Raw genomic sequence first — 17,972 nt, forward strand, 5'->3', positions numbered from 1 at the left:
TATGTTAAGCGAAACAGAGAGAATGCATTTGGAAAATGACAGTCTATAGTCTCATTTATTTGCCGTGATGATGATGATGATAATAAAATGTGCAAATCATCTTCTATAGTTTTGTTTTCCTATACTAAGACAGTCAGTCACAAAACACCACATCTCAGCATTTCAGGGCTTTAATCGAGCTCTTACACAAGTCTAATGTGCTTGGGTGCAAGTACAAGTTTCATAGCAGCAGCTTCTGAACCCAAAACACCTGCTCTCCAGGACAACAGTGATTGTGTGGATAAATGGCGACAGATGTTCTTGATGATAGCTACACATTCCTCTAAGCCAGAAAAAATTAGGTGGAATGAAGAAAGGGTTCCTGGATTCTCAGCCAAATTTCAGGACTCAGAATTTTACACTGCAAGTTCATTTTGTTGTGTGCATGACAAATGATCAAAACTTGGTTTCGAGTGACAGAAAGGGAAAGAGAGACACAAGCCCTTCTGTGTTTTGGCTCTAAATGTTGTTTTGTCTCTAGAAGACGTTTTTGCCGGTATAGAGATGAAAGATTGGTTTGAGAGACAACGATGCCGTAAACATGTGCAAAAGAATGTTCACCTCTGCGTGTCTGAACATGTCCAAAAATCCAGACAGAAATGTCGCTCTTAATAAATTTCATCACAGAGTAATACAAATATGAAAAAATATAAAAATAATTTAAATAAATAAATATGTGTAAACGTAAAAAAATATTGCACAAAAGGCTACTAAAAACCTGCAAAACAATTTCAACATGCATTCTCAAAAATCTCCAACAAAATTGAATGCACATTCACTTTGGAATCCACCAGTTAAACTGAATCGGATGCCTAACAGCACACACACACACACACACACGCACACACTCACATCACACATACGGCACAAACACCGGAAGACTGCAGTAATGTACCTGACTATTGTATAGCTGCAAATTTAGAGCCAATAAATTCTAATTTTCCTCTAAAAGACGTTCCCTCGTGTTTAATTGTGGTAGTTTGGATGGTGGAGATGTCACTAAACAAGTATTATTTGTGAAAGACAATGTGCTTCATGCTACAGTGAAAACCACAGAACAATCAGTGATCTCGAGTGGAAGTATAACAGAACTATACATTCATGAGACCGGAAAAAGCACTTCTAAAGCAGTACAATCTCATACATGTATGACAAATAAAACCTGAAAACTCCGAAGAGTTGCGGAAATAAACCGTCCAATGTTCTCCATATAAGCCAGCACTATGTTCAGAGAGCTAAATCTATCATAAACATGCAGACGTGTCTACATACAGAGAGGAAGTCAATACAGCGCAGCAAGACAGCTGAGATAATACACTCAATATGAATAAAAAAACAAGTTTGCAAATAAAAAAAAGTCTCCTGATAAATGTCTCTCAAGATCACAGCTGCAGACCCTGTACTTTTCTAAAGCACTCAGAAATCAGTCTGGCCATTAATGAAGCATCTGGATTGTATTTTTATTGGATAGCTTATTACGCCTGGTGATGAATAGAAGTGTATACTGAAGATTAGCTTATCAAGACACTTTTAGACCCTACACTGCATCTGTATTCTTGTTTTCCAGTTCAAATATTTAAACATTTCTAAATCAAGATACAAATACCCGAGAAGCAAAATGACATAAGATTACAAAATGTATCAAATTAAGTGACTTTACACTAGGGTAAGAAATAGGGTAAGAAAAATAAACCCTTTCAACTAGTCACTTAGTTTTGATCCATTTTCAGACTTAATATTTTAAGTAATTCTGCTTCTCAAGTAAACGTATCTTGATGTTTATTGTACTGGGAAAACTAGAACAAAAATACTGAGGAAGAAATTCATTTTTTGCAGTGTAGGACTGTATATATGTGTTGAATATTTTTTAAATATTGAACTGAACATAGATCAGAACAGCATCTGGATTATGCAAAAACCAAACACCTTTGGTTTATGCTGGGTTATTATTCCTTATCAGTAAGGTATCAGTTCCTAATATAGTAAGTATTTATATAACCTGCTAAAAAAAAAAAAAAAAAACCTTTCAAACCAGCCTAAATTGGTTTGCTGATCTTAGCTGGTCTTCCAGAACAAACTGACCTCCCAGCTAACTTGACCAGGATGGGAGACTATCTTAAACCAGCTAAGACCAGCTTAATCCTCAAGCAAAGCATCTTAGGCTGGTTTAAGCATGTTTTCTTCACCAGGGTATCCAGAATTCCTTCTTGATTAATCTGATGATAAGTGCTACATCTGAAAGCAAGTGGGTCTAACTTTGTGAGTGACATTAATACGTTTGGATGGGTGAAATCAAGAGCAGAACCCTTGTCGCACTCTGTATGGCGAGTCTCTGGTATCTGATGAGAGAGGCCGTGTCCCATCCCTGTAGTGTCCTTCATCCTGTTGGTCCAAAATACTGTCATTCACCCAAGGGGAACAGGGGGTTGGTGGTTCCATTGGAGTGGGCAAGACGACCGCACCTCCTCCAAACTCCACAGTGGACGGGGTTTCAGTGCTGGACGTGTGGGCGGGAGATTCGCCCCACTGGGATCCACAACGTGCTCGTGGAGAAGGGCGGGGCCTAGCCAGGAAGTCCAGAGTCTTGGGACGCTCAGGTTGGAAGCGGCGACGTGGCGTAGGTGGGAAGATGAGATTTGGATCAGGAAGACGGGGCACCTCCGAGGGGTCCTCACTTAAGGTCCATGGAGTCACTGCACACACAGCATCACAAAAGGTACACAAATTAAACAAATATAGCTGTGAACTGAATCGATTTCTGTCAAAGGATTTCAAATCACTATCTGTTGTGTTAGTAGCTGGTCAATGATGTATAAAGAACAGGAATCTTATCTCATTTCAAAAACATGTACCAAGTTCTCTCTAAATGTACTCTCTGTATTCATGTTTGTTTTTATATTAAATGTTTTAAAAAGCCGTTATACCATTTCAATTCACCATTTTTATCATTATATGACAAAATGTTATGTACCTATCAAATAAACAATAACAATATTTTTTATTAATGAGTGTAAACATTTTAGCTATCATTATCATTTCCGATATATATACAGTATATATATGTGTGTGTGTGTGTGTGTGTGTGAGTATAAAGAATATTGAAATTTTAATAAACAGTGAAGTTTTTTTTTTCTTAAAGTCCCCTCTGTCATCAATAACTTTACATGTTATGATATATGTTCGTGATGCAAAGGAATTAAGCGCGGTATTTTACTGATGAATTTGCACATGGTTTGTCTTAAAGTATATGAAAACCACCACATAAATATTAAACTTATACTAATGAGAGATTATGCCAAACCTAAAAGGCTTTCTTTTCAGGAATGTCATTCTTTTATTGAGGCTTCTTTCTTCATTATGATATCAGGACAGTGATAGATTCAGATTCGTCCCATCACTGACCCAGAGGTTTGCATGAGTTTCTCACCTGTTGTTTTGGAGGGTGTGGTAGGGGTGGGATTGTGGTTGTGGTTGTTATGGGCAGGAGAGCACCCTGTCTTTATTGCGCCATCTGAAGGTGTGCGACGAAGCCTGCAGGCTGCACTGGGTGCAGAGGGCACATGTGTGGGTGTGAGAGACTGGCGAGGGTGGCGTTTGAAGCTCTCCAGGTGAGTGTTGACCAGTGGGTTCAGGGGAGGCGGGTTGTGTCCAGAGAGGGTGGGGGGCGTTGGTGGGCGTAGCACGAGCAGCTCTTCACTGTCAGAGTGCAGGAGAGAACGGGTTGAGTTACAATCAGACACAGTTGAGAGAGACAGGAGTGTGAGGGAAGTGGGCAGAGGTGGAGGGCGACGGGGGCTTTCCCGTTTGAAGATTTTGCGTGTGGGTGGGCTAGCACCACGACTTTGACCCCCCGTACGGTGAAACAGCCCTTCCCATCGTGGACGCACACTCTCTTCCACACGCATCAGGTCCAGTAGGTTATGACCTAAACCGATAGCAGCCAGAGCTGCCCCGCAGCCCAGCAACACCAGCTCTGATCTACGGCTTCCACTGGGGCTCCGCCGCGTGTAACTGGGGGAAACATCAGAAGCCTGTCCAGTCGTGCCACTCTCCAGGCTGTAACTGTCAGATCCATCCCTGTGGAATGGGATGCAGAGGTATGATTGGCTAGGAGAGTCAGCTGACTCTGATGGAAAGCAGTCCTCATTTTCTACAGAGAGAAAGAGAGGGGTGGGGGAGAGAAAGATTTCACAATGTTGCACCATTACCAGGCTTCACAGCTTGTCAGTTACAAGATGAAGATTTTTATATTTCTGGTTGTTTGTTCTCCTTTGTTTCTAATATTATAATGTAAATCAAATATGTTGCGACCTACTTAGCTTAAACCAGTCTATTATTAGTGAAATAACAGAAATGGTAAAATAATCAAAATATTACATCAGCCTGATGCAATGATGCAAACATAATGTCAGTGTCACACTATTTCACTGTTTCAATTTCAAAAATTGGAATTCCACGCTCCTCAGGTTACAGAGTTTGGAAATTTCAGGAAGAGGAATTTATAGAATTACAATAAAAATGAAAAAAAAAATAATTTGCTTAATTATTCTTTGATGGATAAACCACAGGATAAATCATAATTCAGTACCATCAAAACAATTCACACAGTTATAAAAATAGATTTTATTTATCAATCAACCAACTAACCAACCAACTATCCAACCAACCAATCAATCAATCAATCAATCAATCAATCAATCAATCAATCAATCAATCAATCAAAAAAACAAAGATATTGAAATATTATAGTTAATTATTGAACATTATTAATATAATCTGTTTCTGGAAATAACCCCATATGTTGTGTCTATGAAAACATTCCATATGTAAACTATACAAAAAAAAAAAAAGATTAAAACTAAAGTATTACTAATAATGGCACTTTCAACAGTTATTGAAATTTTTTACTGAACTGGTAGCTACAGTTGTGATGTAACAGAAGTAGTGACAGCTACAGCCAAGAGCAACAGATTATCAAACAAAGAGAAAAAATGTAGGGCGGGGACTTGGTTCTATTCATCGATTGTTGATTGGATGGAGGCAGATCTAAATGCGAGTTTACTATTGATTGTAAGAAAGGGGCGGAGTTTATGCTGACTAATTGATTGGAAAAGTCCAGCAAACGTCACCAGAGAGAATTTGGTTCTATCACTAGAAGATCCAGTTCTGACATTTTAATTAAAAACAACGAGCTCAAAAAAACGGATAAAAAATTAAACATATTCATGGTTCGCAATAACATACATTTAGAAAATAGAACTTCCATTTCATCCCGACTTTGATCCATTGTCAATTCAGTCAGTTAAATTCAGTGCAACAGTCTTTACTCCCTGCCACTGTATGGTATTAAAGGGGTCCTATTATGCCCTTTTACAAAGTCTTGATTTTGTTTATGGGGTGTACTAGAATATGTTTTCATGCTTGATTGTTAAAAAAAATATTTTTCACATATTTTACATTATTACAGCACCTCTTTCCCCAGTCTGGCTCGAACAAGCTGATTTCGATGAAGCCCCTCCTTATGAAATACGAAATGTGCTGTGATTGGTTAGCTGGCCCAGTGTGTTGTGATTGGCAGTGCTTAGCGCGTGTTCGGGAAATGTCCCGCCCCTCCATAACTGCTAGTTCTTCTCTAGTGTAAATATTAATGATGGCGTCAGTTTAAAACCAATTCGAGCCTGATTCAGACCCTGACAATGTTAACAAACAAGAGGAGCGTCCGAACGAATTTCAAGCACGGATTTCACAGGACGTTTCAGAGTGGTATGTTTATTGTAATTTCTTATACATTGTAGATAAGATGTTATTGTGTTACCAGGTAATACAAACAGTAATCGATGGTTAATTTTCCAAAGGAGCAGTGAACAGCCTTAAAAAATCGACAGCTTACAAAAGCAACAGAAAACAAGCTGTTCTCCATAAAATGTGCAGATAAACGTTTGGGGTTGAAATGTTCAGGAGTCTCTTTGACATAGCGACAACACTGTCTTCTCTAATGCAACTCAACCAGGCCTCGTCCCCTTTTTTGCGTATTCCGTGGGTGGAGATTATTTAAATGAGGAACATTGTGACTTTTTAAGATCCAGAAAAATCGCGTAGTAGTCCAAACGAGCCGTTCGTTGTAGTTGTTGAAAAGGGGATTCTGTTAAATAAAATATCTCCCTTTGGAGTGGACTTTGAGCTTCGTCACCTTGCAACAGCAACATTACACACTAACTTAAGTTGAAAAAGTGGAAAAGCATAATTGAATGCAACAAAGGTGTAGTTAAATATTCAAGACTTCAAATTAAAAACATTCAGAGCTGGTCAATAAAGATGCCAAACAAAGAGTAATGTGAGTGTTACCAGTCTCTGCCAGGCTGCACACTCCAGGTACAGCAGGACTGTGTCTGGGGGAGCGTCGCAGGTTTGGAGCGCTGCAGGAACGCTGTCGACTGCACTCTTTAGGAGTCCTCAAACTGAGCGACAAACACATGCACATAGAGGATTGTGATTGTATAAACATTTGGTGAAAGTTTATGCTTTGTACAGAAACACACATACAAGCACACCTCTCATCAGCACTGTGTTCTCTTTGCGTTCTCCCTTTCTTGCGTGAAGACTTCCTCTCCTCCTCTTCATCATACTGGAATGCAGCATTACGACCCCAGGCTTGACCTCCGACCCCAGGGGTCACTGTCGGCATGAAGGATGTTCTAAATAAGGTACCTGGCCATATATATATACAAACAAATATTCATAATAATATAAACAGAACCAATCAGATACATAAACACACTTACACTGGATCGCTCGGAGGCGTTGCAAAACAGGGGGGCTGTTTGGAGGGGTGGAGTTACTGCTCAGGAGACTCCGCCTCCTGTCCAAAGAAGGAGACGCTTGGACTGTGATCTTATGCTGGAAATCTGAAACACAAACACGCCATTATATTCACAAACATTCACAAGTTATTATATACTTACACACAGGCAATCCCACAATGCATTGCGTAAAAACTCCAAGATGATGGCAAAGTGTGTGAGAAATGCTTTATGGAAATGCCTGTGGTTTATTTAATAGCAAATAGTATAAAGAGTTCAATCTAATTAATTGTGTGCTTCACGTGAGGAGTGCTATTTGCATGATGCATTTAATACTTTGAAATACTAACCAGAAGGCAGGCTGATGCGATTCCCGTCACGCAGTTTAAGTCGACTGCGCCGGAACTTTCCATGACGGTGTTGCACTCGTGGTTTCTCCTGGTACAGCTGGTGTATGATGACATTGAGCTCTCGCTCCAGGATGTGAATTTCTCTTTCCGCCAGTTCCTGCTCCCGTCGCCGTAAAGCCTCTTCCTGGTACTTCTGCTGTAGAGCTGCACGACTCAGTTCCTCCTCCCAAGATCTCAATTCCTACAGCAAGAATGAGAAAGATCCAACTTACTTCATCATTCTGATCTATGCATGTGTGTATAATCTGGTAAATTCATCTGCCGCACTTGACACCACCATACTTGACACCAATTCATCTGGAGTTTGACACTTGCACAGCTGTGACTTTAACAGAGGCTTGAGTGCAAATGAATTGTTTACTAAATCTTCAATGTTATGTTATTCTGATCTTTCTAGTTGAAAGTTGAATTGAAAGAAGTTTATATTACAAAAGATTTCTATGCCAAATAGAAAGGCTTTTCTTTTGAACTTTATAATATACTTAAGCACTAAATCGTCACATTAGAATGATTTCTGAAGGATCATGTGACACTGAAGACTGTAATGGCTTCCGCTTTTCCATCACAGGAATGTATATAATTTTTTTTAAAGTACTGTGAAGTCTTAGGCACGTTAGTATTTTCAACAAAAAATGGTTTTAAGCCAGTGCTTTATATCTTTTTCTGTAGTGTGTCAGTATGAAATATCAGTTTACATTTCAAAACATTCCTTTTGCCATTAATTGTAATAATCCAGTGAGATTTGTGTATGCACAAGGAGTCTGACAACAGCCGGTATGATCTGATCTCACCATCATCGAGTCCGTCTGTGATTACAAGAAGAAACAGAAAAAACTGAGATAGACTAAATCCAGAAGACCTGTGACATCGTCTCCAAGATGCTTGAAGAAACCGAGCTGAAAAGCTATCTGAAAAGTGTACCTGGATGTACCTCTATTTATGACATTATTTTTGAAAGCATCCACACTTTACAGCATTTTTACACAAGTGCCTAAAACTTCTCACAGTACTGTAGCTTTGCAGGTTGGTTTCTTCAAGAGTCTTCAAGACGTTGCCACAGTTCTTCTGGATTTAGTCTGTCTCAGTTTTTCCTGTTTCTTCATGTAATCACAGACGGACTCGATGATGGTGAGATCAGATCACACCGGCTGTTGTCAGACTCCTTGTGCATACAAAAATCTCACCATATTATTACAATTAATGGCAAAAGGAATGCTTGGAAATGTAAACTGATATTTCCTACTGACACACTACAGCAAAATATATAAATAACTGGTCTAAAACCATTTTTTTGGGTGAAAATACTAAGGTGATTTTTGCACAGTCCTGTATATTTCTAAAAATGCATAAAAGCATAGAGTTTGGTTTTAGGTTAGTCAGTAGTATTAATGTATGTTTATAACTTTATAAAAAAATGTCCAGGTACTTATACAGTTCAGTAAATGTGTTTTTGACTATTTTGAGAGCATACAAACCTTCTCTTTGGCTCTGAGCTGGTCGAACATCTCCTGAATCTCCAGCTTCCAGTCATCCTGCAGGGACTGAAAGGATTCTGCTGGCATTTCAAAGAAGCCCGACTCCTCGATCGCTGTCAGCTGGTCTAGAATACTGGTGAAGGAGGGTCGAGCATGAGGGTCCACATTCCAACAGTCTAGAGCAGGTGAAACAAACACCACAGACAGACTGTCAGCTGTCAGCACACCACTCAGGCTGGGACAAGGAGCCTTTTGGTTAATGAATCTATATATCCTATTCAAACTCATTCAATTCAAAATGTATGACTTTCTTGGAGATGTTTGATTTGACCACATATTTTATTATGGTGGTTATCAGTAGATTTTAAGGTAAAAACCAGAGTTTGGTTGTTAACATACCACATCACATAACATAAGTTGGAAAATATACAGAATACCAGAAACATTGTCACAGTATGTTTTCTGTGGATTTCTGGCAACCATAGGTGCCAGTGTTTTACAGTGTACTGTTATGATACTTATGTTATGATTTGTCATTTTTGGAAAGTAAATGATGACAGAAGTTTCATTTAGTTATGCAGGGAAACAGTTCTTAAGTTAATAAGTTACAGTCATGACAGTATATGAGATTTTCTTGCCTTCCATCAGCCGGGCAAATGGCTCAGGACAGGTGGAGGGGATTGGCAGGGACAGTTTATTCATGGCCACACCGTAAGCTACAGCCAGACCATCAATGCCACGAAACGGCACCTCTCCTGTCAGCAGCTCCCACAACAAAACTCCATAACTGCGAGAAAGAGACAGACAGACAGAGAGTTTGGAGTTTAAACAGGACTACTGACAACAAGAAGCTGTCACCAACATTTTTTTTTTGTGCAAAGACTAGCAGAATCCTATAAAGTAACACTATAAAATGAATGACAGGTATTATGTTCAGAAGTAAACAGAAAAAAAACCCTCTATTAACATTTCAAAGTGTGCCTTCGCAGTGTCATGTTCTTTCAAATGTAAAATAAGTGCTTCAGTGGCCAACTGGGTAAAAAAAGGTTGACAGAAAAGACAGCTTGGTATGTTTAAAAACCTTAAAAACTGCTATAAATGATAAATATTAATGTAGATTTCTTTGACTCAAAGGAACCCACACAAACAAACACATCACGCTTTGTTAAAGTAGGTACAGAACAAAGTATCCAAAGATCCACAGCTCTGACACTTATTGAGAGGTTTTCTATTTTTATCGCTTTACTATTCATCCCTCCCCTTCTTGTACTCTGTAATTAGGAATTGTGGTGAGAAGTGAAATTTAGACATTAATAGCTAGGCACTGCACAGCACCAAACAACACACAGACCAGCCGTAGAAACTGGGCTAATGACAACATTTTTTTGTTATATAAAATAAAACAAGTATGTTCAATTTAATATCCAGTATTATTTTAGTATTATTATTGTATATATTTTTATATATATTTCATATTCATATTTTTTTTTTTTAAGCTTTAATAATTTTGTTCATTGCTTTTGTCTTTTTAGTTCTTGTTTTATAATATTTCTATTTAGCTTTAATTTTAGCTTTTTTTATTTGCTATTTTAGCAATTTTAGCATTTAAAATTTATTTCAGTTTGTTCATTTCTAACTTTCGCTTAAGTTTAAGTTTTATATATATAATTACAATTCTGTTTTTATACTTCTATTGTTCTTAAATTAAGCAGATTACAACAAATCTAATTAAGAAGATTACAACTAATCTAATCCTAAACCTAAAATTATTTTTTAATGTATTATTATATTAGTAGTCCCGAATGATCAAAATTTGTATTTTAACTTATCTTGCCATATTTCTGGAGAATTATTTTTTTAATTTTTTTAAAGGACACACAGGGACAGTATGAGAAGGTGAAGACTTACATGACCTACATGACAGCTACATAGACTGACTTGCCTTTGGTGTAGCTATAGGTCAGAAACACTCACACACATTTCCTGGTGCCCACCTCCAAACATCACTGCCCTTGGAGAAGGTCGAAGAGCGGATGACCTCAGGGGCCATCCAGGCGTACGTCCCAGCCGCACTCATCTTTGTGGTCCGATGCCATTCTCGTGCCAAACCGAAATCTGTCACCTTCAGAGTCTTGTTGCTCAGCTCATCGTTTTCCACACGTTCCAGAATCAGAACTGTGGGGTGGAGTTAATGTCAAATGTGAGGATTGAGTAGATGAAACAGAGGGGCACATACTGTGGTTACTGATAGATGTCTGATAGACAGGAAGTTTTGTATGGGAGCTGTCCACCTTAGTGGTGCTGAATCGGACAAAGTCTTTACTGACATAACTTCACAAGCTCTTAACAACATCGGAACACACAGTATTGCATGAATGGAAAAGATGAATATACAGTGATGGTTGTTTGTGCGAGCTGTAGCAGTTCAATATTAGATTTAGAGTTACAAATGCTTCTTGACGTACAACAACAGCTCGGCCGTAACATTCTGTGTGTGTTTATCTGTAAGTTGGTGTTGTTAAAATTAGCTGTCTTTGTTTTTCCACAACACAACCAATGAAAAGACTTATCTTTGAACTACAGCGTCCAATTGTCTGCAAGGTCCTATGCTAATTATATCCTAGTGGCCTATGAGAGCCCATGATATGTTTTGAGTAGCCAATCAAGTGGCAGGGAGTGAAGGTGAGTGCAAATCCTCTGTAATAAGCTTTGGGTTTAAAGGATCCAATCAGACAATTCAACTGCCAAACACAGGATTATAACCAACTTACACACTCAGAGAGCCAATACTCGAGCCAAGCCCTCCAATTATAAAAACACAAAGCAACATGAAGAATCCCATACAAACCATTACCACAAAACACATGTAGAAAAAGGCACCTATGATTTTTGCATCAGGCAGGGGTTTTAAAACTAGGGGTCAAAAGGGGGTGCTGAGGGGTCCATGGAGAATTTGAGAGGGAAAAAAAGGATTTTTACAAAATACATTTTTAAGGTTTAAGTTAGAATTTGAATATCAAATATAAATTAAATATGTTCCACACAATATTTACCAAATATGATATAATTACAGTTTCTTTCTGCTTTCTAACTACTGGTAGGAAATCATCTGTTTTATTTTACTGGCAGCTGTAGTAAACAGTATGAAATAAAAACCAAGAGTAAAGGGCCTTTCACACCAAGGATGATGACTGTAATGATAACTATAACTATAAAGTTTTAATAATTGTTGTAATTCTGTGAGAATAGGGGAGTCTCACACCACAACTATAATGATAATGACACAGAGGAACAATATTGTTGGAATCACTTAAAAGAACATTTTAAGTAACTCCAGTGCGTGCTTATGATAAACAGAACATTGTCATGCATTGGTGCGAACGCCAATATAGTTATCGTTATCTTTATCTGTATATGTGAATGTTCCTTTATTCAAAGCATTATACATCTAACATTACTCTAATAGTGAGTAGAAAAAGACACTAGATTAAAAATTATCCTAATAATGTATTAATCATTTTAAGAAATTAAAATATAACAGTCAATTATTTAATTTTGGAAACACAACACAATGTTGTTTTTATAATTGGATGCTTAATATTTTCCTTACATAGTATAAATGGATCTTTCTACATGTAATTATATGGCTGCCATTATGTTTTAGGATGAGTCCCTAGCAAGGGGATCATAATGCACTGCCTGGCCAAAAAAGAAAAGTCACACATTATAATATTTTGTTGGACCGCCTTTTTCTTTGATTATGGCACACATTCGCTGTGGCATTTTTTCGATAATCTTTATGCAATGTCACAACATTTCTTTCCATTCAGAGTTGCATTAATTTGCCAAGATCTTCTACTAATGATGGGAGAGTCTGACCGCTGCGTAAAGTCTTCTCCAGCACATCCCAAAGATTTTCCATGGGGTTAAGGTCTGGACTCATTTCATGTGTGAAAATTATGTCTCATGCTCACGCGTTTGAACCTGATGAATCCTGTCATTGTCATCTTGGAATTTGCCCATGCCATCAGGGAAGAAATAATCCATTGATGGAAAAACCTGGTCATTCAGTATATTCAAGTAGTCAGCTGACCTACATTTTTTGGGCACATAATGTTACTGAACCAAGACCTGATCAACTGAAGCAACCCCAGATCGTAACACTGGCTTATAATGTAGGTATTATAGGCAGGCATGATGGGTGCCTCACCTGATCCACCTCTCTTCTTACCCTGATGTGTCCATCACTCTGGAACAGGGTGAATCTGGACTCATCAGACTACATGACCTTATTACATTGCTCCAGAGTCCAAACCTTATGTTCCTTAGCAAATTGAAGCCTCTTTTTATAGGCTAGCCTCACTGATGAGTGGATTCTTAAAGGGTTAGTTCACCCAAAACTGAAAATTATCCCATAATTCACTCAGCCTCAAGCCATCCGAGGTATATATAACTTTCTTCTTTCAGCCAAACACAATCAGAGTTATATTAAAAAATATCCTGGCTCTTCCAAGCTTTATAATTATGGGTTAGTAATGGCCTTTTGAAACGAAGCGATGCATTTTTGCAATAAAAACTTCCATATTTATAACTTTATAAACTATAATCACTGGCTTCCGGTAAGTTCCAGCAAAAGAATGACCTCTGACCCGATGCATGACGTATTGATGAACGCGGAAGCGTAGCCTGGAAATCCAGACCTAAATCTAAAAGATTAATGGTCTGGCGTCGACTAATGAAAATCGCCCAGCTCGAGGGGCGGCACCAAGCGTGCATTTGAAAATCTCGCTGCACGCAATTGGATAACACTACGACTAATCACAACAATAAACCCCAGCTACCAGCGGAAACAGCGAAACAGCAAAAACTTCCTTCTTGCAAAGGAACGATTCGAGCGCCGTCTTCTGTTCCTATTTTAGATAAAAAGCCAAGTCTAACTCATTCATTGTAGCGGCCAAAGCCGTTTCAAACAACTGGTGTTCATCCATAGCCATCTTGCAATGTTTACTAATGACTTCGACGTCACAGCGCTGTCGTCATCTGTTTAGCTCGCCTCTGGCCCGCCTATATCAGATAACCTGATGTGATTGGTGCAGCTCAGATCGAGGGGCATATTTAATGAGCATCATTATTTGACACCAGAGTAACTCGCTGAGCAAATTCAACTTGTGCTCTCGCGAGAACTCTGGATTACCAGGGTAGCGAAAGTGCAGAGGATAGAGCAAAACAAAACACCGGTCACAAATTAGAAGTCTAAAATTAGAATTTTTAAAGAGAAAAGTTGGAGGATTTCGAGATAAGAAAAGAGTAGCTTGTGTTTGTTGCACAGCCCTATTTGTTTGAACAGCAAGAGGCGTCTATTCTTACCTAAGCTTACGCCACTCCTACATCATACGTCAGGTCAGAGGTCACTCTTCTGCTGGAACTTGAGTAGCGTACGGTCATTACCGGAAGCCAGTGATTATAGTTTATGAATTTTTCTTACAAAAAAGCATCGCTTCACCTTTATTTTAGAGCCATATGGATCACTTTTAGGATGGATGGATGCTTGAGGGTAGGGCTTGTGTATTTTGGGGTCCTTGGCATCAAAATGTTTGATATGTTAGGTCTAATAATGGTGAAAGATTTCTTACTGTTGCTGGACTTCAGGTCTCTGTGGATGACGGGTACGATGGCCTGGCAGTGCAGGTAGAGCATGGCACGTGCGATCTGTACCGCCCAGTCCACCAGCGTGTGCGGAGGGATGCGTTTCCCAGCCAGGGCCCGGTTGAGCGGCCCGCCACGGGCATACTCCATGACCAGGCAGAGGTTGGGCTCCTGCAGGCACACTCCCAGAAGGCCCATGATGTTGGGGTGTTTCAACATGGCAAAGAGCTTGGCCTCCTGACGGACGCTCTCCAACGTCTGTGACACGTCCTCATCGGGGTCCCGTCGAGCGGCTTTCACCGCCACCTCCCTCCCTTTCCAAATGGCACGGTACACTTTTCCAAAACCTCCAACGCCGATCATTTCCTCCAGGGCCAGTTCATTGAAATCTATCTGGAGCACTGAAGAGATGAAGAGATTTTAGGCGGTGCTGGGTAGATCACTCACAAACTGTAGTCGTTTACTGATTACAAATTACAAGACAAAAATTGGAGTTAGCAACGTAATCCATGACATTACACATTTAAGGTAATATAATCTGACTACTTTTTGATTACTTTTGGATTACTTTTGACCTAACTCATTATAAAATACCATATTTATAAAAAAATAGAAAAAGAAAGAAAATATATTCCATTCTTTGTTATCAACAACATGAAGTGCATTAAATATTATATTACGCCAGATTTTCCCAGACTGGGGTTTGTGATGAAACTGCAGGGACTCGTGAGTTTAATGAAAAACTATTAAGTAGTTAAATCATAAAAAATAAAATAACTTTAAAATAAAAAAATCAAAATAAAACACTTACTAAAAAAGATACAAAAATATTTTGTTAACCCGCATGTCATGTGACAGTTAACCAACATCAGAGAACTGTGAACTTGATTTTATGATTATTATTATTGTTGACTTCCTTTTATTATTGACCTCATTTAATAACTTAAAATCTCAGGGGGTACTTCAAGAAAGTATATTAGATTAAAGAGGTTATTTGAGAGACTGAATTAGAAAGGGGCAGTACATGAAACAGGAACTTGATTTATGTGCCATCAAATGTGCGATAGGGCCAGGAAAGATCAGCATTCATTTGCAGAAAGCAGTTTCAGATGATGGATACATGCTTTAAAGATGATGGCTGATGTGGGAGAAAATGGAAAGCAGTAACACAAAGATGTGTGCGAGACCGTTTCCTCCTCTCCCCGGCCGTCATGATGACGGTGTGTCTGGGCCACCTTGTCTCTTATTAATATTGCAGTTGGCAGGAACCACATGATAAAAAGTAGGCCAGCAGCCATTCAGGAAAAGCAGACGACCACCAGCAACACATAACATGCGACTGACAACACAGGGGCACGCACACACCATAACAGCCAGCATGAGAGACACAAAACAGAAGATATGTACTATGTATTCCTCATCATAAGCACAAACACAACACTGAATTCAAATAAAAATAATGGAAAACCCCATACCTCAAATACACTATATGGCTTAAAGTATGAGGATAATCCCTTGCCGCTAATAAAATGTTGAGTCTGCCCAAAACCCAGAATCAGTGCTGGATCTGATGCACTTGTGTCTGAATGGGTGCATATCTTAAGATCTGTCAGGAGCCTGCTGGGAAATCTATATATTCACGAGATCACACTTACAAATAAGTCAGATAGAGTAAATGGTATGCGTATTTGGCATGCTGTCCGAGGAGAGGGCTCCGAGCTCGGTATTTGGCCCGAACCCAGAGTACTCCCCCAGTATTCCTGGCTGTAGTAGGACCAAACCAACGGGTAAGGAGTCGGGGTGATGGAAGGATGCTGAAAACTGTTGAGGAATGTTGGTGAGTCGACTGTGTGTATAGGCTTCCTCTCATACTGATATAGGATAGATGTGGTAATTTCTGATGACGAGTTGATTGGATAGATTATTTGAACGTGCTCCTCCAGAACTTTGTTAACGAAACATCATTAAGGGAAAGTTCACCTAAAATGACAAATATTTTGAAAAATTTCTTTTTTGCCCATACAATGAAAGTCAATGGGGTCCAATGTTGTTTGGACCCCACTGTCTTTCAAATGATCTTCTTTTGTGCTCCACAGAAGAAATTAATTCAGGTTTGAAGTGAATGAGGGTGAGTAAATGATGGACAGAATGTTAATTTTTCAGACTAACTATTCCTTTAAGATTGTAGTTGTCTTTTGGAACATGACAACTGTTATTAGCTGGTCCAAACTGGGTTCTAGCTTGTAGACCATCACTGACCAGCAATCAGATGTTTTTTTTAAACTGTTATCATGTCTAAGCTTGTTTGCTAGTCTTAGTTCTCCCAGCCTGGTCAGTTGGCAGGATTTAGAGGGGTTTTGGGGACTTCTCAGCTGGTCAGATTGGAGCTCCAGTTTGGCTGTTGTGGAAGACCAGTAAGCCATCTTAGATTGGTTAGTTTTTTGATTAGGCTGAAGTTTTTTTTTTTTTTTTTAGTAGATAGAGAATATGTGCAGCACTTGATGTGTATTGATCAGTGTGGGCGAAAACAACTATACACAAAACATGGTAGATAAATATATGGTTACTCACAGTGTAACTGAGGCACCGAATAATCGCCGTAGTCTTCCGGCGTGTCCCGGATCTTCTCCGAGATACCGTTACTGCTCACGTAGTTACTTGGGAAAATACCAACCCGGTCCTCGATCATACCTGTCCACCACCCCTCATCCCCGGATACCAGCGAGTCCTTGGACAACACCTCTACCCGATCCCCCTTCCGCAGACTGAGCTCATCCTCGGCGGTAGCTTCGTAATCGAACACGGCGGTCCAGAATCCGGCTTCGGACGGGGACGCCGCCGCCGCAGGACCGAATCCGGGGTGTCGACACCCCGGCCGGCGCTCTGCGGCTTCATCGCCGTCTTTGCTGTCCGGGCCGCTGCTGTTCAAGGGGAAACTGAAAGCATCCATACTGCCGATCCATAAGGGCGACCCGGCCCGGTTCAGCTCATCACCTGCCGCAGAGCTCAAGACCAGGCGCAAAGCCGCAGCATAAGTAGCTACTAATCCGAGCAGCTTCTCGCCTCAACGAGCTCCAGACCTGCCGCCCGCCTCAAACGGGGCCGCTCGGGCTCGTTAAATGATCTTTCGGTCCCGAACATAAGGCACTTTTTTGCTTTAATTGGCTACAACATTGTCCCGCACCCCTCAGCCGCTCCTGATCCAGCACTCGCCCCCCTCCCAGCACATGATTCCAGTGGTTTAACGTGTTAACGAATCCCGATTCGTGCGTTTTGATTGGCGAAATGACGCATCAGTCACATCTCGCTTCTTTATAGAACCCGCCCACTAAATCTCTATCACAGCAAATGCGGGAGAATCATTTCAGCACCACGGGGCTGGACAGCGCGGGCGCACTACACTAGAAAAAGGTTGAGCTGAGCAGAAAAATCAATACATTTCTATTCAACACAGCAAATATAGTCAAAATGGAGGGCAAGGAGAACAACTTAAAGGGCGACTGGGATTAGTTGTCACACATTTACACCAGTGAATAGGTTTACTTTCTCTACTGACATAGACGTTTCTAAGCCTTTAAACAGCCTTGGAAAAAACGATATAG

The 17,972-nt window shown here is 39.8% G+C and overlaps 1 protein-coding gene across 2 annotated transcripts; it reads right to left on the bottom strand.

Annotated features, from left to right (window-relative positions):
• Positions 1-154: 154 nt before the first annotated feature.
• On the bottom strand, positions 155-17,616 carry map3k9 (mitogen-activated protein kinase kinase kinase 9). 2 transcript variants are annotated; one of them, XM_084092905.1, is made up of 11 exons: positions 16,942-17,616; positions 14,358-14,771; positions 10,719-10,899; positions 9,363-9,511; positions 8,725-8,900; positions 7,190-7,430; positions 6,822-6,944; positions 6,591-6,714; positions 6,385-6,497; positions 3,467-4,189; positions 155-2,732 (listed from the first exon to the last, which is right to left on the bottom strand). In XM_084092905.1, exons 1-11 carry the CDS (start codon positions 17,318-17,320, stop codon positions 2,332-2,334), a joined length of 3,024 nt encoding a protein of 1,007 aa, XP_083949031.1. In that variant the 5' UTR covers positions 17,321-17,616; the 3' UTR covers positions 155-2,331. The 2 variants fall into 2 exon arrangements, with proteins under 2 accessions (XP_083949031.1, XP_083949030.1); XM_084092904.1 differs by having other exon boundaries at positions 6,591-6,747.
• Positions 17,617-17,972: the final 356 nt, after the last annotated feature.

This window comes from Abramis brama (genome assembly GCF_963993115.1).
Source record: "Abramis brama genome assembly, chromosome: 19".
In the NCBI taxonomy this organism is placed as follows: domain Eukaryota; kingdom Metazoa; phylum Chordata; class Actinopteri; order Cypriniformes; family Leuciscidae; genus Abramis; species Abramis brama.